We start from the raw sequence: 21338 nt of genomic DNA on the forward strand, positions 1-21338 counted from the left end.
AAAAAACTCCAAAAAAAACCATTGTTGCAATCTTGGATTACTAAACACTAAACATTTTGCAGCCATTTTAGTAATTACTTAAATCTGATATTAAGTTTAGGCTTGGGCATGGCACGTTGGCTCTATAGTGCTCCCTTTATTAGTTTTAGCCTTTGACCACATTTTTGGCACCCTTAATATACTCAAAATCTCACCAAAAGTTGGCGCACACATCAAAACCTATGAGCATTGCGAGACTCCATAGCGCCACCTAATGTGTAGAAGGTCTTAATTTGGACATAGTTGCTCCAATATACAATTGGTTCCCCCATTGCTCTTATTATTTTGTACATATTCCCAATTTACTTTACCTATTAGCTCTGCCAAAAAGGAAGTCAGCCATGCTCAATTTTATGCATATTTCATGTATTTTATGTTAAAAGTACTCCTCCTAGGGGGTTTATATTTGGTTGGTATAACCCTCCCACTAATGTGACCCTAAATTGGGAAGGAATTTCCGAAAGCTCAAACAATGATGTCATAGGTTATGTGATAGCACACCATTTGAGGCCATTTATAGATTATGTAACTTTTTGAAACTCCTCCCAGAGGATTTAGCAGATCCTTCTCAAATTGGGTGGACAATTGCAATTGCAAGCATGGCAAGACTTACACGATGCCATATAGCAGAGCTTTTATATTTTTGTGGAATGGTGTTGCCGTGGTGAGGCAAGCGATTTGTTTTGCCATGACACAGGAAGCTGTTGTAAATTTAGTTTAGATAGTTCAATCTGCCCCAAATTTAAAATGCTGGATAAGACACCAGGCCTGGAAACATCTACAGGCCCATATTGATGATAATACAATAATAATACATTTTACAGAAGCAAAGAAAATAAAGAAATAAAGAAACAATAACACAATAAAGATTTACGAGAAAGGCCCTTGAGGCCCTTCTTGAATGAGTCAGTGGTTTGTGGAGCCCTCAGTTCGTCCAGGAGGGAATTCCACAGGCGAGGAGTGGCTAAGCAGAAAGCCCGATCCCCCAACCCCATAGCAACCCCATGCTTGGTCCTTGGGGGTTTGAAGAAGGACTGTTTTCGGTTACGTGAGAAGGTTTGTTGTGTGAGTCATGGTCAGAGTGCTACCTACTGACATCAGGAAGATGTCCCAAAGATGATTAGATTTACATGAAATTTACAATGTTTGATCTTCACATGATCTACAGAAACATGACATATAATTAGTGTGTTATGTACATCTAGCCACATAGTAGTCAGAGAAAGTATATTTGCAATACGTCATTAACAGTGCCACACACTTAACCCAGAAAATAATGTCTAACTCGTGCTTGTAGTGTCAAATGGTTACGAAATCCACAACTGCATCAACCGGCATCCCGTCAGTACCCCCTAAGTGCAGGGTTCATTGCTAATTGCAGCTTTAATTATTCATTCAATTCGATAGTCAGTATATCAATATTCCCAACTTTTATAATAGTGATAAAATCAACACGTTTTCACTCCCAACTTGTTAAATACTGACACTTGGTTGTGAGCCCTTGGTGTCACTTCTTGATGGTCTGTGTCATTTTTCAACATGCAGGGTAAAACTGGGTGGGGTTACAAAATGTACATTTAAGTGACATGCGGGATAAGAACGGGACACACACCCTGGTCTCCTGCGGGAAAGTCCTGTGTTATTTGACCCATCCAACCTGCCTCCTCACGCAGATTTCCGGTCATTTATTCTACTCACTTCCGTTGTCGCTCTTCATACTATGTCATCTTACAGTGCTGTGGTCAAGCTGCTGCGTATCTGAGGCAGTGAGCTACAGACCAAGCATCAGTATTTGATGAGATGGGAGTGAGAACAGGTAAATGAATAAAAAAAATACCTGAAATAGTTGCTTATAACTGATCTTATGCCTCCTAAATCCCAACAGGTTAAATGGCGCAGAAAGGAGTTCAACTGGACCGGGAAACTTTCTCTTGCTCCATCTGTCTGGATCTACTGAAGGATCCGGTGACTACTTCCTGTGGACACAACTACTGCATGAACTGTATTAAAGCCCACTGGGATGAAGAGGATCGTAAGTACATCCACAGCTGTCCTCAATGCAGGAAGACATTCACACCAAGGCCTGTCCTGCTGAAAAACACCATGTTAGCAGATTTAGTGGAGGAACTGAAGAAGGATAATGAAGGCCATGACACAGTCTCAGCTACAGCAGAAAGGACTGAGAGGCAGAAAAAGCTCGAGGGGAGTCGACTGAACATCCAGCAGAGAATCCAGGACAGAGAGAAAAATATGAAGACACTTCAACAGGAGGTGGAGGCGATCAATGGCTCTGCTGATAAAGCAGTGGAGGACAGCAAGAAGATCTTCACTGAGCTGATCCGTCTCATGGACAAAAGAAGCTCTGATGTGAAGCAGCAGCTCAGATCCCAGCAGAGAAGTGAAGTGAGTCGAGTCAAAGAGCTTCAGGAGAAGCTGGAGCAGGAGATCACTGAGCTGAAGAGGAAAGACGCCGAGCTGAAGAAGCTCTCGCACACAGAGGATCACAACCAGTTTCTACACAACTACCCCTCACCGTCCCCACTCAGTGAAGCTACATCCAGCATTGATAGCTGTCCTCGGCGCTACTTTGAGAACGTAACAGCAGCCGTGTCACAAGTCCGAGATAAACTACAGCTCGTTCTGAGAGAGGAATGGACAAAAGTTTCACTGGCAGTGACTAAAGTGGATGTTTTACTGCAACAACCAGAGCCAAAGACCAGAGCTGACTTCTTAAAGTATTCACGTGAAATCACACTGGATCCAAACACAGTCGATACATGGCTGTTATTATCTGAGGGGAAAAAATCAGCAACATTCATGTGGGAAGAACAGTTATATCCTAGCCACCCAGACAGATTCACAGGATGTCATCAGGTCCTGAGTAGAGAGAGCCTGACTGGACGTTGTTACTGGGAGGTGGAGAGGAAAGGGGCAGGAGTTGTAGCAGTCACATACAAGAATATCAGCAGAGCAGGGAGTAAAAATAGATTTGGACAAAATGACAAATCTTGGGCGTTACATTGTAACAATTGCAGTTATGCATTTTGTTACAACGATGTCCTGACTCGCGTCTCAGGTCCTCGGTCCTCCAGAATAGGAGTGTACCTTGATCACAGTGCAGGTATTCTCTCCTTCTTCAGTGTCTCTGGAACTATAACTCTCCTCCACAGAGTCCAGACCACATTCACTCAGCCGCTCTATGCCGGACTTTGGCTTTCTTTTTTTGATGACACTGCTGAGTTGTGTAAAGTGAAATAGACATTAGTAATTTAAGGGTTATACTCTGACTTTTAATCGTAGACTGTAAAAATAATGGACAAACTTTCGGGTCTGAAAAGTAAAGCCAATGCATTCTATTTCATTTCCAGCAGGGGGCGACTCTACTGGCTCCAAAAATAAGTCTGTTTCTATAGAATTATGGGCCCATTTTTAAAAAAAAAAAGCTAAATTAACTGGAACATTTTGGTTGTCTAGAAAAGCCTTATTTAATGTTCTGCCAACCAAGCTAGCTAGTTACTGGTAGCATTAGCTAGTAAGGGAAAGTTTGCAGATGTTCTCTACTGCCGTACAAAGACATAGGACCTTTCCATGGACTCATTGTAATCAGCGGCAAAAAACTATCATCCATGTATTACTGTATCAGTAAATGTCTCTGTAACCTAGAATCCATTTGGTACTTTCTTCCAAATGACATGTTTCAGAAAATAGGTGGTCTTTCCTTTTTTACTTATGTCCAACTACAATATTAAAAAAAATACCATATAAATTATCTTATTTCCACAACAAAGGCTGTTAGCTTGATCTCTTATTTACAAGCACAGTTTCTGTACCTGACTTAGACTTGACGGGGGAGTTCTTTAGCTGGATAATATAGCGTGGTAATGAGATAGGGATGATACTTTGCTATCAGTTTGATATGGATGTGTCCTTTTAATTGTCCGATCCACTCTGGGGTCCTGGGGCAAAAATAATGAGCTAATGTGTCATCCGCAGACTTTACAAGAAAATCAATTACTATTAACTGGATGAAGCATAAAAGGCTGCTCAATGGAAGTATAAGAAAGTAAAGAAACTACAAACCTTATACATTTGTCTGGATATTACAGATGACACATTACATTTCAAACAGCCATGGGAATAGGTAACCTAAAATAGGTGATGATTCTTGGGATAATAAATGTTCTAGGTTGGGAGCCAACTCTGGGAAGAATTTGACTGGAAGGTTATAAAGAGGTATTTCAGGACGCCATCTAGAACTTTTGTCTCCAAATCCAAATGCTGGTATGGTTGGCGTCAATACTGATATATTTTTGGACTGCCAAAAAATACAAACATTTTGGAAGAACTGGAACCGGAAAAACTTGATGTAATGATTACTATCAATTGGATGAAAGCTCCCTTCAATTAAAAACTATTTACCTGCTACTTTGTATTAAATAAACATTACAGAAAATACCTTGGCTGTTCTTTATGACATTTAATTTTGAATTTGTGTCCTTTTTATAATCTTTTAATATTAAATGTTTTTAGTATTCAATTAGAATACATTAACTTGCTTGACACAGGTAACGGAGCCCAATCTCAAGATTGAAAAAGAAATAACATGCTAAAAACATTCTGTCAACTTTTTAAAAACATGCTAACAATGTGCCGACGACATGCCAACAATGTGTCAACAACATGCTAATAACGTACTACTGTGCTAACAACATGCCAACAATGTTCTAACAACATACCAACAATGTGCTAACAACATGCAAACAATGAGCTAACATCATGCCAACAATGTTCTAACATGCAAACAATGTGCCAGCAATGTGATTTTGTGTAGATGGGTAAATCATTTAAAAAAGAGATGATAACATGCTTCTATAACTCTAACTTAAAGTAGAACTAAATATGTCACCTTGAAAATGTATAATCAGTTAGAACTCATTTCCTGCTCTGAGTCGCTTGATAAATATGAGTCCATTGATCATCTTCACACCACACCTGTGAGTCATTATCTCTTCTACTGTTGGATGTTTGGTTGGTATTCAGCTGCATGTTTAAAAAGCAAAGCAGGAGAGAAAAAGACAGAGATGAGAGAGAGAGACAGAGTAGAGAGACAGAAAAAGCGATGTAGAGTGAGAGAAAAAGACGGAGTAGAGTGAGAGAAAAAGACGGAGTAGAGAGAGAGGCAGCGGTAATTTCTTCACGGCATCCAGCCTCTCTGCCACAGATGACCCCCCGAGTATTGGTCCTGGCAGCCGGCTACAATTATCATTCAGCAGCAGTGAAGGACTCTGTTTGATATCTGCTGAGGTAATTTAGTGGGAAAGATTGAACAGAACTCCCTCCCTTCTTTCCTCCCCCCTCAGATTGGGACTGACCCCTCTGCATATAGAGTGTGGATGCTACAAAAAACATTCATAAGCATGCAGAGAGTGTACGAAAACAGCAAGACCTTCCTTGGCCAATGTCATTGTGATATAACAGTTTTCTTGGCTACTTTAAGTAGGACTTGTTTAAGGCAAATCATTTTTTTTTTTTGTCAACCTGGACCCTATTTTCCCATGTTTGTTTGTGTCTGACTGGTGGGAACAACGATTTTTGAAATTGTTCCAGTAATAAGCAAGAAACAAGCTGCAATGTAATGTTAATGGTCAGTTAGCGCCCCTTAAAAGTTCTGTTTTTGCTGCTGACAGACTCAGATTATTATTCTAAGTGTCTGACAACCTCATGGAAAGGATCACTACAGAGATGGACCTTTTAGTTAAAGAGTAAGATCCTTTTAGTTTAACATGAAACAGCCCCAAAATCACCATCACCATACCCACCAGACTCCATGTAAATAATCAGGACTTTTAGCATCTTAAAACACACTTCACTCAAAGTGGACCGAAACAAAATAAAACTATGAAAAGCCGTCTTGGTTCGTCTTTCCACTGTTCCAACAATCACCACTCTGGTAACTGATTATTTACAAGGAGTACGGTGAGTTTGGTGATGAAAATTCTGGGGCTGTGCAAGGACAACAATGAGAGGAAAGGAAATAACAGAAAAAGAAACATTGAAGGAAACAAAAGGAAAGGAAACAAGAAAAAACAAAGTGAGGAAAGGAAACAACAGTAAATTGTCCTATTAGAACCCCCCAGAGACCTTAAGTGTTTGAGTGTGTGTAAAGTGAGAAGTGCTGACCATAAGATGTCCTGTAACGGTGAGGCCCAGGAGGGGGGGCGGCGCTCTGTCAAACAGCCTAATGTTTGATGTTGTGTTTGCTAAACTCAGGATTTGCCTATATCAAGTCACAGCAGCCCGAGGTTGGTTGTCAGGGCCAATAATGTCATTATTTAGAGGGATAATCAAGTGTACCATTAACCGGTGAACACAGCAGCAGAACCTAGGGCTGGGGAGGGGGGGAAACTAGATGTAAAAAGAAGAAACAAAAATGTCAGAAAGGCTGACATTTTAGACATTGGATTTGGAAGACTCAATGGTTCAACTGTAACTTGGTTCCAAGTCTCTCTGACCTTCAGAAAGAAAGTTATAATATAAAAAGCTTAAGCCACGCCCACACTATAAACGTATGTTTTTGTCTTAAAAATGAGTTTTCACTCACTTCCTGTCATTGTATCGAAACGTGGCTGACACTCTTGGATTCGGAAAACCCTGCAGGTCCTTTATAATTTTCTTTTCACACCTCTAAGCTTCAAAACCATGACAGAAGGTACTGTCGCAAACCAAGACGTCAGGATTTCTGACTATCCACCCCGATTTGAATCCCTATGTAGGAGGGCTTTCACCTTTTGTTTACTCTTTGGATTGGATAATGCCCCAGCGCCTGTTGTAGGAAATGCTGGGGTCGGGTGCGCTGCCACATGGGTGAAGGTCAGGGGCCTCGACGGACCAGACCCGGGCAGCAGACGCTGGCTCTGGGGACGTGGAATGTCACCTCTCTGTGGGGGAAGGAGCCGGAGCTTGTGCGGGAGGTGGAGCGCTACCGGTTAGATCTGGTGGGGCTTACCTCTACGCACGGTCTTGGTTCTGGAACCGTACTCCTGGATAGGGGTTGGACTCTTTTCTTCTCCGGAGTTGCCCAGGGTGTGAGGCGCCGGGCGGGTGTGGGGATACTCACAAGCCCCGGCTGAGCGCCGCCACGTTGGAGTTTACCCGGTGGGCGAGAGGGTCGCCTCCCTACGCCTGCGGGTTGTGGGGGGGAAAACTCTGACTGTTGTTTGTGCATATGCGCCAAACAAGAGTTCAGAGTATTCGGCCTTCTTGGAGACCTTGAATGGAGTCCTGCATGGGGCTCCAGTGGGGGACTCCATAGTCCTGCTGGGGGAGTTCAACACACACGTGGGCAATGATGGAGAGGCATGATTGGGAGGAACGGCCTCCCTGATCTAAACCAGAGTGGTTGTTTGTTGTTGGACTTCTGTGCTAGTCATGGATTGTCTATAACAAACACCATGTTCGAACATAGGGATGCTCATAAGTGTACGTGGTACCAGAGCACCCTAGGCCGTGCAATTTAAAGAAACCGTTTAATAAACCGACAAGCAGGATTATGCAATTGCAGTGTGACAAAAAAATAAGTGTGGGAAATGCAAGAATGGAGAACTTTGACTGACGTGCGCTGGCCTGCGCTCTTGCCTTTGATTCCCCATTTCAACTGCCCAGTCATCGGACGAGGCGGGGGGAATCATTGTGATAACTTACTTTTAACACCCCCAGAGAACTTGAGTGTTTGAGTGTGTGCAAAGTGAGAAGTGCTGACCAGAAGAAGTCCTGTAATGGTGAGTGAGCCTTCCCGGGGTAGGGGGCGCTCCGTCAAACAACCTAATGTTTGATGTTGTGTTTGCTGAACTGAATATTCGCCTAAATCAAGTCACAGCAGCCTGAGGTTGGTTGTCAGGGCAAACCTACCCAATAATGTCATTATTTAGAGGTATTATCAGGTGTAACATTTACCGGTGAACACAGCAGCAGAACCTGGGGCTAGGGGGAAACTAGATTTAAAAAAAGCAACAAATATGTCAGAAAGGCGCCTATAGCGTTGAATAAAGAGGCAAAAATGTTGGAAAAATCTTCAAAAAAGTCTAAAAAGCAGCAAAAGTGTTGGGAGAAGTGAATAAAAGAGCCTCAAAAGCATCAAAATGTCAAACAAAAAAAGCGGCAACCGAAAAAAGCCTCAAAAGTGTCTACAAAAAATGCTACAAAAATGTTTTTACAAAAGCGGCAAAAATGTTGGGAAAGCAACAAAAATTACAGAAAAACGCTGGGAAAGAGATATGCTAAAGTTTGTGTTTGGTCACAGGCTACAAAGATTTGTTCGTTTTGTAATTTGCACATTTTTTAACCGGGCAAAATTCTTTTTTTTCTTTTAAAACGGGACATGAACACCGGTTCTCCTGGGTCTCCTGGGTGAAAGTTTATTTTTGTTTGACCCATCCACCCCCCCAAACCATCATATCTAAAGCGAGTGGCTTAAACAGGGTGTCCGCGGGGTTTTAAAAAGTATTAAAAGGTAGTAAATCAAATTAGTAAAATTGAAGGCCATTAAAAGGTATTAATCGCCATTTTACGAGGTAGGCCTATTCATTTTTTGAATGATTTTTTTCTCAAGAAAAGCTGAACTCTAAGTCTTCCAGAGTCGCGGCCAAAGCCGATTCCAAAGACCGCTGTTTTGCCAGCAGCAGCAGCTCAGCTTTGTTTTCAAGTTGTTTGTATCCCACAAACATGAACCGAGATCCTGAGTGGTGCATCACACAGATGAAGAGTAGTGCAAACGTTCCTCCAGGGCAAGCAGTTGGCAGGTGGCATCTCAGCTGGTAAGAAAATATTGTATAGGGACAGTAGAAGTGGATAGGTTATTCAGATTGATTAATGACATGTGTTAGTGGTCGCAGTGTGCAAGGTGGTTTTGTGCATTATCTGAACAGTGTGGAAGGGTCATTGCTTTTACGTAAATAATTTATTTGAACAAGTTGAACAAGGGAGAGTCTAACCTATCAGCTGTGTTGTATTAACAGGGAGAGTCTAACCTATCAGCTGTGCTGTATTAACAGGGAGAGTCTAACCTATCAGCTGTGTTGTATTAACAGGGAGAATCTAACCTATCAGCTGTGTTGTATTAACAGGGAGAGTCTAACCTATCAGCTGTGTTGTATTAACAGGGAGAATCTAACCTATCAGCTGTGTTGTATTAACAGGGAGAATCTAACCTATCAGCTGTGTTGTATTAACAGGGAGAATCTAACCTATCAGCTGTGTTGTATTAACAGGGAGAATCTAACCTATCAGCTGTGTTGTATTAACAGGGAGAATCTAACCTATCAGCTGTGTTGTATTAACAGGGAGAGTCTAACCTATCAGCTGTGTTGTATTAACAGGGAGAGTCTAACCTATCAGCTGTGTTGTATTAACAGGGAGAGTCTAACCTATCAGCTGTGTTGTATTAACAGGGAGAGTCTAACCTATCAGCTGTGTTGTATTAACAGGGAGAGTCTAACCTATCAGCTGTGTTGTTGATGCCTCGAGAGAACAAGGAAACGACTCCGAGCTTGCCGTGAAGCAGTATCTCTGGCCGTATATGTGTATGACGTCATTGACATTTTAAAAGGCTTTTTAGAACAAAAAACAACTTTAAAAAAATCTAACGCACAGCAGTGTGTATTTTCTTTGCCTCCCCTTTTGAATGCAACATTCAAATTACAAGACAAAAAATTATAAAAAAAAGATTTTGAGGGATATAGCTCCATAGAGTCCCATTCATTCTGCACTGGCCTGTGAGCGCCCCCTATATGGAACTCTGGTGGAACTGCAACCAGTTCAGAAGCCGGAAGTAACGAGGGAGTGGAATATTAGAAATTTCATCTGTAGGAGCCATTCTTATTTATTGTTGGGCTTTTATTTTATTTTGTTTGGATATTGGGTTACAGTGATTAAATGCACACTTGGTTGTATTTAGGGGGCATAGGTTACAGGAAGTGAGGTGCACAGGTGGGAGGAGCACAAACAGTTCTCACCAGACCACAGAGCACAGACCACAAACTACAGAGCACCATGGATAAGAGCTTAAATCAACCAGTATGTTCATCTGTCTTTACAATAAACCACAAACTTCAATTGCAACAATCTCTGGAAACTATTTGTGTGTCTGCATGAAAACTTCACTCCTACCTGTCCTGGATGGCAAGCTAGAGGTACAGCAAAGCAATATTGGGGCCAACATCATCTATTAATTTCATTCTAAAGGTGAAATGAATGCAAGATGGGTTAGGGTTGCAAGATGTATCCACAGTCAGTGAGTCTAATCTATTCTGTTGACTTTCCCTAACTGCGTTCTATTGGCCAAGAGGGTGTATTTTTTATAAATCTCAAACTCTGTTTAATGGTTAGAAAATGTATTGCCGTATAAACCTGCAACTCACTGGCGTGTTGGTTTTAAAAAATATTGAGAAGATATTAAAAATGGTATTAAAAGGTATTGAATTTATCTCCAGGATTTCTGTATATACCCTGCTTAAAACTATACGTACACCTGATTGATGAACCATTTTCATAATTTTTTAAGAATAAATGGCATTTGCCATGTCTTATAACATAGGTAGAAACTGTCTGATGTTTCTGTTTCTATAAGTCCCATAACATAGGTAGAAACACTCTGATATTTCTGTTATAGGTAGGGTGCCTGCATTGATTTGTCTATGCTTTGCCGAATACCATCTGGGTGGAGCAGCATCCTTACATACATCATTGGAGAATAATAGGTGAGTTTATCACTTGACACGTTGCTGTATCTATCGTCCATTTACATGGAGACTTAGTACACGTAGTATATCATTTGTATAATACATCATGTACATGCAGAGGATTTGACATCCACCAAAACCCCCCGCCCTGGTTGTGCCAGTGGGTACAGAGCAACAGTCAACATGCATAATCAGATGATGTAGCGTGTGTAATCACTGATTTTATAAATATCAAGAGAACTGTCTGTTGCCGCGGGATCATTGCAAAGCATCAAGCTAATTCTCTGTGGCAAAACAGGGTGAAGATTTATGTTCACGTTCGCATACTCTCACGCTGTGACAAGGAGAGGGATGACCCAACGCGTATCTGCTTCACTTTTAGTGCTTGATAGATGGAGCCGTCCAAACAGGACTGTACGCAGCTTCATCCTCTGCAGAGACTGTGTGAACTTTATATACCTTCTCTATTGACGGTGGTGACTTATTGGAAATGTGGAAAATGTCTCCGTCCCCGCTCAGCAGAGGTTCACAATGACCTTTGGCTGTTGCTCAATCAGCTTTGAAAGATTTACGAGTCGCAGTCATTCACATTCTCAAGATTTATGTCACATTTGTGTCTTGTTTGTTTCTGTAAAGGAGGTATAGCAATAGCATTAGCTCTGATTGCACTCAATAAAGCAATAACTTTGTCTGAAGATCATCCAGTAAAATGATATTGATCTGCTTTCATTTCTGCTGGCTCGTCCCAGTATATTTCATGCTGCATACATAGCCTGAGCCTCTCCAGTGGCTTGTCTTTCTCCCAACACTAGTCACTCCAAAAAAAGGAATCAAACTTTGGTTCCAAACTTTACCCTTCAATTCACACTGTGATTGATTTGAATCTGTGCGAACGGTTTATGAAACCGAGGGAACAGATTTTTATTCTGTCTGATGTTTCTGTTTCTATAAGTCCCATAACATAGGTAGAAACTGTCTGATGTTTCTGTTTCTATAAGTCCCATAACATAGGTAGAAACTGTCTGATATTTATGTTTCTATAAGTCCCATAACATAGGTAGAAACTGTCTGATGTTTCTGTTTCTATAAGTCCCATAACATAGGTAGAAACTGTCTGATGTTTCTGTTTCTATAAGTCCCATAACATAGGTAGAAACTGTCTGATGTTTCTGTTTCTATAAGTCCCATAACATAGGTAGAAACTGTCTGATGTTTCTGTTTCTATAAGTCCCATAACATAGGTAGAAACTGTCTGATGTTTCTGTTTCTATAAGTCCCATAACATAGGTAGAAACACTCTGATATTTCTGTTATAGGTAGGGTGGCTGCATTGATTTGTCTATGCTTTGCCGAATACCATCTGGATGGAGCAGCATCCTTACATACATCATCGGAGAATAATAGGTGAGTTTATCACTTGACACGTTGCTGTATTTAGTTTAGTTTTTTTCTCAGCTGACCCCTGGCTGCATACGTTCTTGTCCCGCATGTCACTGAAAAGTCAAGCTAAATTAAAATGTATGTAGATGTTTTCCATCCTTTTGGAGGAAAGTGGTCCATCTGCCCTTTACCTCACATAATGATGTTTAAAAAAGAACCAGCTGGTCCATGTGTCAAGAAGTTGTTAGTGAACTTTGTTAGATGTGGTGTCACTGCCTTTCCCAAACTGTTAGTTATCCCAGCAGATGTGATAGTGTTCCCCCGTGGACTGACAGCTATCAGCCTGTGGGAGCAGGCAGACTGCCGTCTGGTCAGGCCTGTCTACTGCCAATTTAATTTAAGATGGGAGCGTTTTCACACATATTAAAAACCGACAGAAAACAGGAAATTGCAGATTAAATAGTAGATTGCTCGATATGTTAAGGGTAACTCTGTTTTTTTTTTTTTTCATCTTGGACACCATGTTTTCAATGTTTTTGTGTCTAAATGACTAAAGGGAACAGCAATCTTTGAAATTAATCCAGTGTTAAGCGCGAAACAAGCTGCAATGTAACATTAATGGTCAGTTAGCGTCCACTAAAAGTTCTGTTTTTGCCGCTGACAGACTCAGATTATTATTCGAAGTGTCTGACAGCATTATGGAAAGGATCCCTACAGAGATACCTTTTAGTTAAAGAGTAAGCCCCAAAATCACCATCACCAAACCCACCAGACTCCATGTAAATAATTACTACTTTTACCATTGTAAAACACACTTCATTCAAAGTGGACAGAAACAAAATAAAACTACCAAAAGCCATCTTGGTTCATCTTTCCACTGTTCCAACAATCACCACTCTGGTTTGGTTGAAATAAACCCTTAATTCACCCATTTACATGTGGAGATATGCTGGCTCTATACACGCTAAAAGTACTGATTATTTACATGGAGTCTGGTGGAAATATGCTGGCTCTATACACGCTAAAAGTCCTGATTATTTACATGGAGTCTGGTGGAGTTTGGTGATGGTGATTTCGGGGCTGTTTCATGTTAAACTAAAAGGATCTTCCTTTTTAACTAAAAGGTCTATCTCTGTAGGGATCCTTTACATAATGTTGTCAGACATTTAGAATAATAATCTGTGATTCCTCCTCATTTCATTGCTCTTGAGAACTTTGTAAAGACAGAAGTGAGTCATCCGCTTTGAATTGCCCTATTAAACAGAATATTACACATGGATTCTTTACATTGAGCGTAGTTGTTATGATTCACTTTACCCTTACAAAACCCAGCGTCTGTTAAACAATTGGAAGCCAAAGAGAACGGCACTTAAATTTCTGCAAGTCAAACATACCTTCAGCGGCAACGTTATTACCTTTTTTGTGGTGTAAATCGAATGCAGCTTAGGCTGAGTGATGGACCGCGGCAAGACAAATCTCCGTCCTTTAAAAAGTGCTGACTTTCGGGCAAAAAAAGAGGTAATAGATTCTCAAACTGAGGGGGCCATTACTGGTGCCGCATGCAAATGACGGGTGAAGAAATAATCTACACGGTGTTATTGAGCTCAGGGTTTAAAGAGGAAGGGAAGGCCTCTCCCCGTTCCCCTGTCGAAGCGCCATAATGTGCCGCTTGTAATTAGATATTGATTTGCTTTGTCGACGAGTATTTCAAACGAGTGTCCCCCCGGAAAGAAGAAGGGGATGCATAGAAGTCTGAATGCATCTTGTTGGGACGGATGTAATATCTTCATACAGGTGTGAGATTGCTATAGTGCCGAGTGAATAATTACTTCTCTCTAACTGAAATAAAGAGCATCTGGTAATTTTGTCGCAGTGAAGTAACACTTTTAGTGTCCTTGGGAGATAAGTTCACTCAGGGGTGCCCAATTTCTTTCGTATAAAGGCCCAAAATGTATCTGGCTGGAAGGCCAGGGAGGGGAATAAATGTAGATACAACTCATGTATTTAATTGAAGAGGAAAGTTTACAAGTTTGGGGATGTATAATCTGAGGCTCCGTTCTAAAAATAAGCACATTACAAATATTTTGTGGGGTTTTGTGTTTTTTTTATTTTTTTTAACTAAATTTGGAGCGTACAATCTATGAGGCCACGCCTACAATGTTGTACAGATGAGTAAAAATGGTCGTGGCCTATTACACATTGGATTCAATTCTTGCACTAAATCTGAAAGAGATGAATCATCCTAAACTGAATTTTTATATGCCCTCTGATCGGTGTGAACAAGTTTTGCAGATGAAGTTTGGGGATAAATAATTTAAGATAGATAGATAGATAGATAGATAGATAGATATGGACTTTATTAATCTCAAACTGGGAAATGACCGTGTTTCAGTTACAAGGACACACACACATACTCACTCTCACACACACAGGAAATACAAGAAATATAGTAGAAATAATAACTAATCTGAAGCAGATAAATATTAGATCTGGGGCTGATGGCTTGGCTGCGGGTGCCCGTGTGTCTGTCAGCTGTGTGATTGGTCTCTGCCGTCCTAAACTGTCCCCTGAAACTAAACAGACGGCAGAGGCTTTACCTGGGTGATTTAGGCAGGCGCTGAGTCAGCATCCTGTCGGTCCTAATGGCTCTCAGCTAGAGTGGATGGATTAAACCAACGAAGAGATTAGAGCCTGACCCACCCCCCTCCCCCACCCCGACCCCCTCTCCATCTTCGAATTCGCAAATCCAATACACTTATTTTCAAATGAGCACAGGGAGTATGATATTCTAAATATCTAAGATCTATTACAAAGTGTGTAGTTACTTTGTGTAGTTCAAGATGTGTGAAGTTGAAAATAGGTGCAAAAAACTTCACTCAGCGTAAAAAAAGAAAAGAGCCAAAAAACAGAAAGATCGTCTTTGAAAGAAATGGTGGCTAAAAACAGCAGAAACTTCAAAAAACAGTGGAACAAAAACGTCATGAACACCTTTTTATTAGACTTACTTTTTCCCTTTTGTTAAAGACAGAGTTCCAATGTGTTATTTGATGAATGTAGATACACGACTACAGATATCGGTTGTGAAATGAACAGATACAGTCTCTGGTCCTGCACCTCTGGCAGATAATATGCATACGGTGAGATCTCATCCCATCCAGCTCGGGATTCTCTCTGGCTTTCAGCCAAAAAGAAATTGAATTAAGCTAACTCCTCAGCACTCCCCACCCTCTCCACCCAAAACCCAATTCACTCAGCAGCTTTTAAAATGAATTTTATTGGATGATAAACTTCTCTGCATGGCTAGCTCTAGCTAGCTTAACCCTCCGTACAAATAGTCCTTGGCCTGGAGTACCAAAGAGTAGCGATGGATGGTGCATTACAACCGGTGATTATATGTTCTTTGTTTATGAAACAAAACTTCAAAAAAGGGACCTGAAGGTCACAACAAAGCGACAAAAATGCCAAAAAGGGATAATTGCAAGTTAGTTGTTATAAAAACCTGGGAATTAGTTGGAGGGACAAATAATTTTGTACCCTCGACTACTATCGTTACGTTGGCAGCACAATTTAGGAAGAGTTGTTAAAACTCAAAATAATTCATGCAACTAGTTCACTCCATTATTTTAAGTTGGTACAACTAAGCACTTTTACTTTTTACTGTGAATGGATACATGGTTAAAATATTCAGCTTTACTGCTTTTTTACTATTGTTTATTTCTGGTGTCTAACATCCATCCTTCCTTCCTTTCCTCTGTCTCCCCCCCTAGCCAGGCTTTAACTTCTGTCACCCCTCCGCCCCGTCTGCATCAATACTAAGCCCTTTATGTGATCCTCGGCTGCTTCAATAAAGCTGTGTGCTTGGCAAAAGTCCCAAAACATTGACAAATGGCTAAAAAATGTCTGATAACATCTGAAATAACGTCTGAAAAAGTCCCAAAACATTGACACAAACGAAAAAACCCTGACAAAAACGGCTGATAACGTCGCAAAAAACATCGAAAAAAACATTGGAAGAAACGTCTGAAAGAATGTCCGAAAAAGGGCCTAAAACACCATTGTCACAAATATCGAAAGCATCGTAAAAAGCAAAAATGAAAATGCCACCGTGATTGTCTAGAGACCGTTGCAGAGCACGTGTTTTACTTCTGATCCTTCCTCCTTCCTTCCTTTCCTCTGTCTCCCCCCAGCCAGGCTTTAACTTCTCTCACCCCTCCGCCCCGTCTGCATCAATACTAAGCCCTTTATGTGATCCTTGGCTGCTTCAATAAAGCTGTGTGCTCTTTTGGGCCCTTTGGGTCCCTTCTTCGGCAAACAAGATATCGAGGGGACAAATTAAAACGCCACTGTGATTGTCTGGAGACTGTAGCAGAGGGTTTGTGTCCGTAAGTGGAGGAAAAGATCCACATGGAGAGGTTTTGTCTCTGCTTCCTGCAGCAAATGACATCTTTATCAGCCTAAATCATTGAGCTGTGCTCAAACAAAAAAGGGCGTCCCACCCCCTGCTACACTAATGTTTTATATTGTATTTAATGGCTGAAATTACACAGACAGCAAGGCAAATACAGCTGAGCAATTACCCCAAATTTACCAATTAACCTTTAACTGATATTTACATTGTGTATGTTTGGTAATTTGAACTACAATGCACCTGACACTACAACAACAAAACATATAGAACCAGAAGCAGTCTGGATCAACAGAAGTACATTTCCAGGATAAAGCCTGACGCGTTGGATGTCCCTCACCTTCCTCTCTCTGTGTGTTGACTTTCTCGGATTTCTTTTCTCTGTTCGTTTCAGGCAACAATAAACTTCGAGCTAGCAAGCTGTAGATGCAAAGTTTTGAAGAAAATTTGTGATATAAGTGACAAACACATATAGAAAGAAATGAAATTTAAAAAAAAAAAATTACATTAAACTGTATAAATGTGTTCCATTTATTGTGTCTACCAGTACTTGTATTGGTCTAGAAATGAAAAAAAAGGTGTCTATTAATGTGAGTCACGACATGCCATAACACACTAAAATGTATGATATCATACCGGCTGGTCATGTGACATCAGCGGCGCGTTATTATTGGACCCACGCAACTTCTAGGCAAGACCAGCCCTTCAATAGCATTCACACGCTACTATTGGCCAGGCGACCATGCCCATGCAAGGTACTCAATTTGTTAAGGTCCTATCCCCTGACCAGTCGACTATCCCAACCGTAACTACTCGAGGGTCAATGCTTAACTACAACCAATCGGGCTGCTACGTAGGGCGGGACTTGCCTAAAAGTTGCGTGGAATCCATAATAACGCATCAGCTGAAGTTAGTAGATGTGTTTAGCTACAGAGCTATGCGACGCCGGCTACGGTGCTCCACGTGGAGCTCCGTCGTATCAGCGGTATTTGGTGGTTTAGTTACCTGAGAATAGGTGACTGTGAGCCGTGTACAGAGCGCCGCCAGCTGCCAGCTGTTTCGGCGGATATTACGGTTAAAGCTATAGTGCGTAGTTTCTGTCTCCCCCGTGAGGAATTCTAAGTTATAACAACAAAACTGTTGATGATACAAGCCTTCCCTGATCCGGCAGAGAAGGACGACATGTTTGGCATTTAACACCTCACTTGAGACATGTTTATCGATACGCCACTTGTTCCCAAAATCACTGAGTCATCTGCGTCAATTATTGACGTGTTGCCCGGATCGACTCAGAGATACTTTAAACTGATGATGACTCAATTTGGGGGCCGGCAGAGTCGAGGCACACAGCTCAATATGTCAATATCACGGACACACCTGAACGGAAAGGGCATAGAAAACCTATACAGTAAGCCGTGACTCACATTAATATGCACACACTATGCAACAGTTATTTGCTTTTATAGACAAGCTTTTTTTTAATGTTCTGTTTAATTTTTGACGTTTTTGTCACTTTTTTTTCTCCCTTAACTTAAAGGTATAGTGGAGGATTTTCTTTTTCCGGGTGGATCATCAAGACTATTGGTCTTATATATGTTTACGTAAGGCCGTGGTACGTGCACGTCCCTAGCTTTCAGGTGTATATCGGTGTGTATGTGTGGTGAGCTTGAGCTACGGTTTCAGCCATTCATTGAAGCATTGAAGCTTTGGGGAGAATATTTCACACGCTGGCGTGCACTAAAAGCACAGGTTGGGCTTCCCACTGATGTCTCAGTGGTGAAGTTTCTACTCCACAGGTAAAGTTTGGCATGATATTTGGAGAAATCGATTTAAAATCACTGCTAGTAAAAGTTGATGTAAGCTATGATTAGCGATGCTAGCCCTGGCACAAGTCACGCACCGCACCATGGTAAACATCTCAATTTGTGAGAAAAGTACAAATCTTCTTTTGGAAAGTAGGCTTGTATGAGCCATGCCGACAGCAACTTTGTAAACAGTGCACTCTCGTGCACACGTTTAATAGGCGTTCCCTCTCGGGAGCAGGCAGAGTGTTGCGCATGTGCATTTTTTCAAAAAGTACAGAGGGCAGTTCTTTTCTAAAATTCGGGAAAATCCTCCACAATACCTTTTAATATTAATGTTGCATAGAAAACCAATACGGCAGGCCGTGACTCACATTTATACACATTGTTACATTGGTGACTTTGAGTGTCTGATTAAGCGCTATATAAATTTAATAAATTATATTATTATTGACTCATCATGTAATGATAATGTGCTCGCATTAAACTGATTAAGGAAAGTTAAACACTAAAGTAGTAACGGAGAACAAAGATTTTTCACATTTTTTCAACTTTTTTTCTAATACATTTTCAAATTTTTTGTCCTCTTTTTCAACATGTCATTTGCCTCCCTTTTTTGAAGTATTTGTCACTTTTCTCTGCGTTTTTATATTTTTTCCAAAAAAAAATTTTTTAAAATGTTTTTTTTTGCTTTTTCCGATGTTTTTGCTGCTTTTGTTGTTGTTTGTTTTGACATTTTTGTCGCCTTTTTCAACATTTTTGTCTTTTTTCATTCTGTTCTCTGTGTTTTGTCTGTTGTTTGTGTCTCTGTGGATTGTATGATATGATTGTAGCCCATCAGGTCACATTTTAGATGTTCTCGCCCACCGTCGAGCCCATGAAACTAATTAAAGAAAGTTACACACTAAGGTAGTTTAACGGAGAACTCTCGAACGGGAGGGGCGCTTCAGTAGCTGCAGTTGATTTCACACGGCATATCTTTTGATTCCTGTAGGTCCCATTTTAAATATTCCTTTTGATGACTTCTTTTTATATCTTCCTCCTTCATTACATTCTCTCTCATATACGCATTTTACATCTCCACTGGGCATGTAATTACCCATAATTCCGCAGGGGAAAGAGCCTCCGTTCAATATATACGCGTGTCTTAAGTGTTGTGACAATTTCTCATCCATTTTCTAATTCAAAGAGTTGGAGGAGTCCTTTGTGATTCCCTCTTCTGATCTCTCATGCCTTTACATGCTCTTTGCACAGTTTTTTTTGCCGTTAAGTTTATAGCTTGGTTACATTTTCACATCCTAACGATAGAAGGGGACCATCACAACAAATCCCCAAAGTGCAGGAATGAAGATCAATGTTGCCTGACCGGGCAGAAAATCAAAGTTGAAATGCACAAAAAAATTTGTTGTTCAAAGAAACCGTTCCAGGGACATTTTACAGACATTCAAGAGACGTTTTTTAATGTTTTTTCCCAACGTTTTTGTTGCTTTTTTGACGTTTTTTTTCGATGTTGTTGTCCCTTTTTTTCATAGCTTGTATCACGGCTGCCGATACAGCATTCTCGCTCAATACTGGACTGATTTCAAAGATTGTTGTTCCTATCAGACACTTAGAGACAAAAAAATTAAACAACAGGGTCCAGGTTGAAAAACAAATGTTTTTTTTACACTTTAAGCGCCTGTGTGCAGAAATTTGGGATAAAGCATCACGTTCACCTGTAGAGATTAATGTTGCAACAAGATTCATTATGTAAACAGTGTTATCAGTGTGAGATGCTCCCAGTTTGCTACCGCCAGACATTTGGATTCTGTCAGCGTTGCCATGGTTACCCTCATTAAGGTTGTTGGAGGTTGCAGTGCAGGCAGCAGCCTCATACATATTCATATCTGGATTATTTTCTGGAATAATGGATTAGCCTTCTTCTCAACTTTTTCAGTCCCCTATTCCGTTGTTTATGATGCTTTTTTTTCGACATTTTTGGTGCTTTTTTTGTACGTTTCTCCACTTTTTAACGGGTCCTTCGACGTTTTTGTTTACATTTTTGTTGACGCTTTTTTAAACGTTTGTGTTGCTTTTTCCAACTTTTTTATCAATAGTTTTTCGGTGTTTTTCAAGTCTTTCTCCGACATTTAGATTGCAGTGCCTGTATGTAAAGTCTCCCTGAGGGTAAAAACAATCCCTGACATTTCCGATGTTGACACAATTTTCAATATTTAATGCTTTTCGGAGTCTATTACCCTTTTTCCGGCGTTAATTTTGCATTTTTCAATGTTTTTTTCGGAATTTTAAATGCCTTTTCCTACGTTTCTTTACCTTTTTTCTGCACTTAACACGGACATTTTTGTCACTTGTTTTCCAACATTTTTGATGGTTATTTCGGAGAAATATGTGAATCACGTTGACGTAGCTGTGAGACTTTAGATGTCAGTCTCTGCTTCACAAGTATTCTAATAGCCCAGTTTGTCCTGAAAAAATAATTATAGATTGACTGTACAGAACAGGGTTGATGTAATACAAGCATTTTTAGAAAATACTGTATGTAAGGGTTAATGGCCAATTGTCAGTTATTAACCCTCTGAGCCCTAAGCTATTTTTGACATTTGTCAGTGGTCCACCTGGTTTTATACCATGGTCTGGGTGAATACTTGATTCTGATTGGCTTGGTGAATACTTGATTCTGATTGGCTGGCTGCAGGGTGTCCATAAAAAAGTGTTATAGGACACATACTAAAGGAGTTCCAGTAAAACTGACTGTTTAGCGTTCTAAATGAATGCGCTACATTAAAAGAAAAAGGAAATGTGAATCTGTTATTTCCAACACTGATGTGCTTCAGTGCCTCGTCCTCTGAACACCACAGGATGGAGCTAACAAAAGAAGTCAGTTTTAGTGCCCCTCTGAACTGACTTTGTTTCACATCGAGTAACGTTATCTCACATCCCGTTCGCTGTTCAGGTCACTACTTCAGGCTGCAGGAG

General features: G+C 40.7%; 1 protein-coding gene across 1 annotated transcript; it reads left to right on the plus strand.

Moving 5' to 3' along the window:
• Nucleotides 1-1929: 1929 nt before the first annotated feature.
• On the plus strand, nucleotides 1930-3789 carry LOC114551184 (tripartite motif-containing protein 16-like protein). Its single transcript, XM_028572349.1, has one exon. It carries the CDS (start codon nucleotides 1930-1932, stop codon nucleotides 3295-3297), a length of 1368 nt encoding a protein of 455 aa, XP_028428150.1. The 3' UTR covers nucleotides 3298-3789.
• The last annotated feature ends 17549 nt before the right edge of the window (nucleotides 3790-21338 follow it).

The sequence above is a fragment of the Perca flavescens genome, chromosome 24, assembly GCF_004354835.1.
Source record: "Perca flavescens isolate YP-PL-M2 chromosome 24, PFLA_1.0, whole genome shotgun sequence".
Taxonomy (NCBI): Eukaryota; Metazoa; Chordata; class Actinopteri; order Perciformes; family Percidae; genus Perca; species Perca flavescens.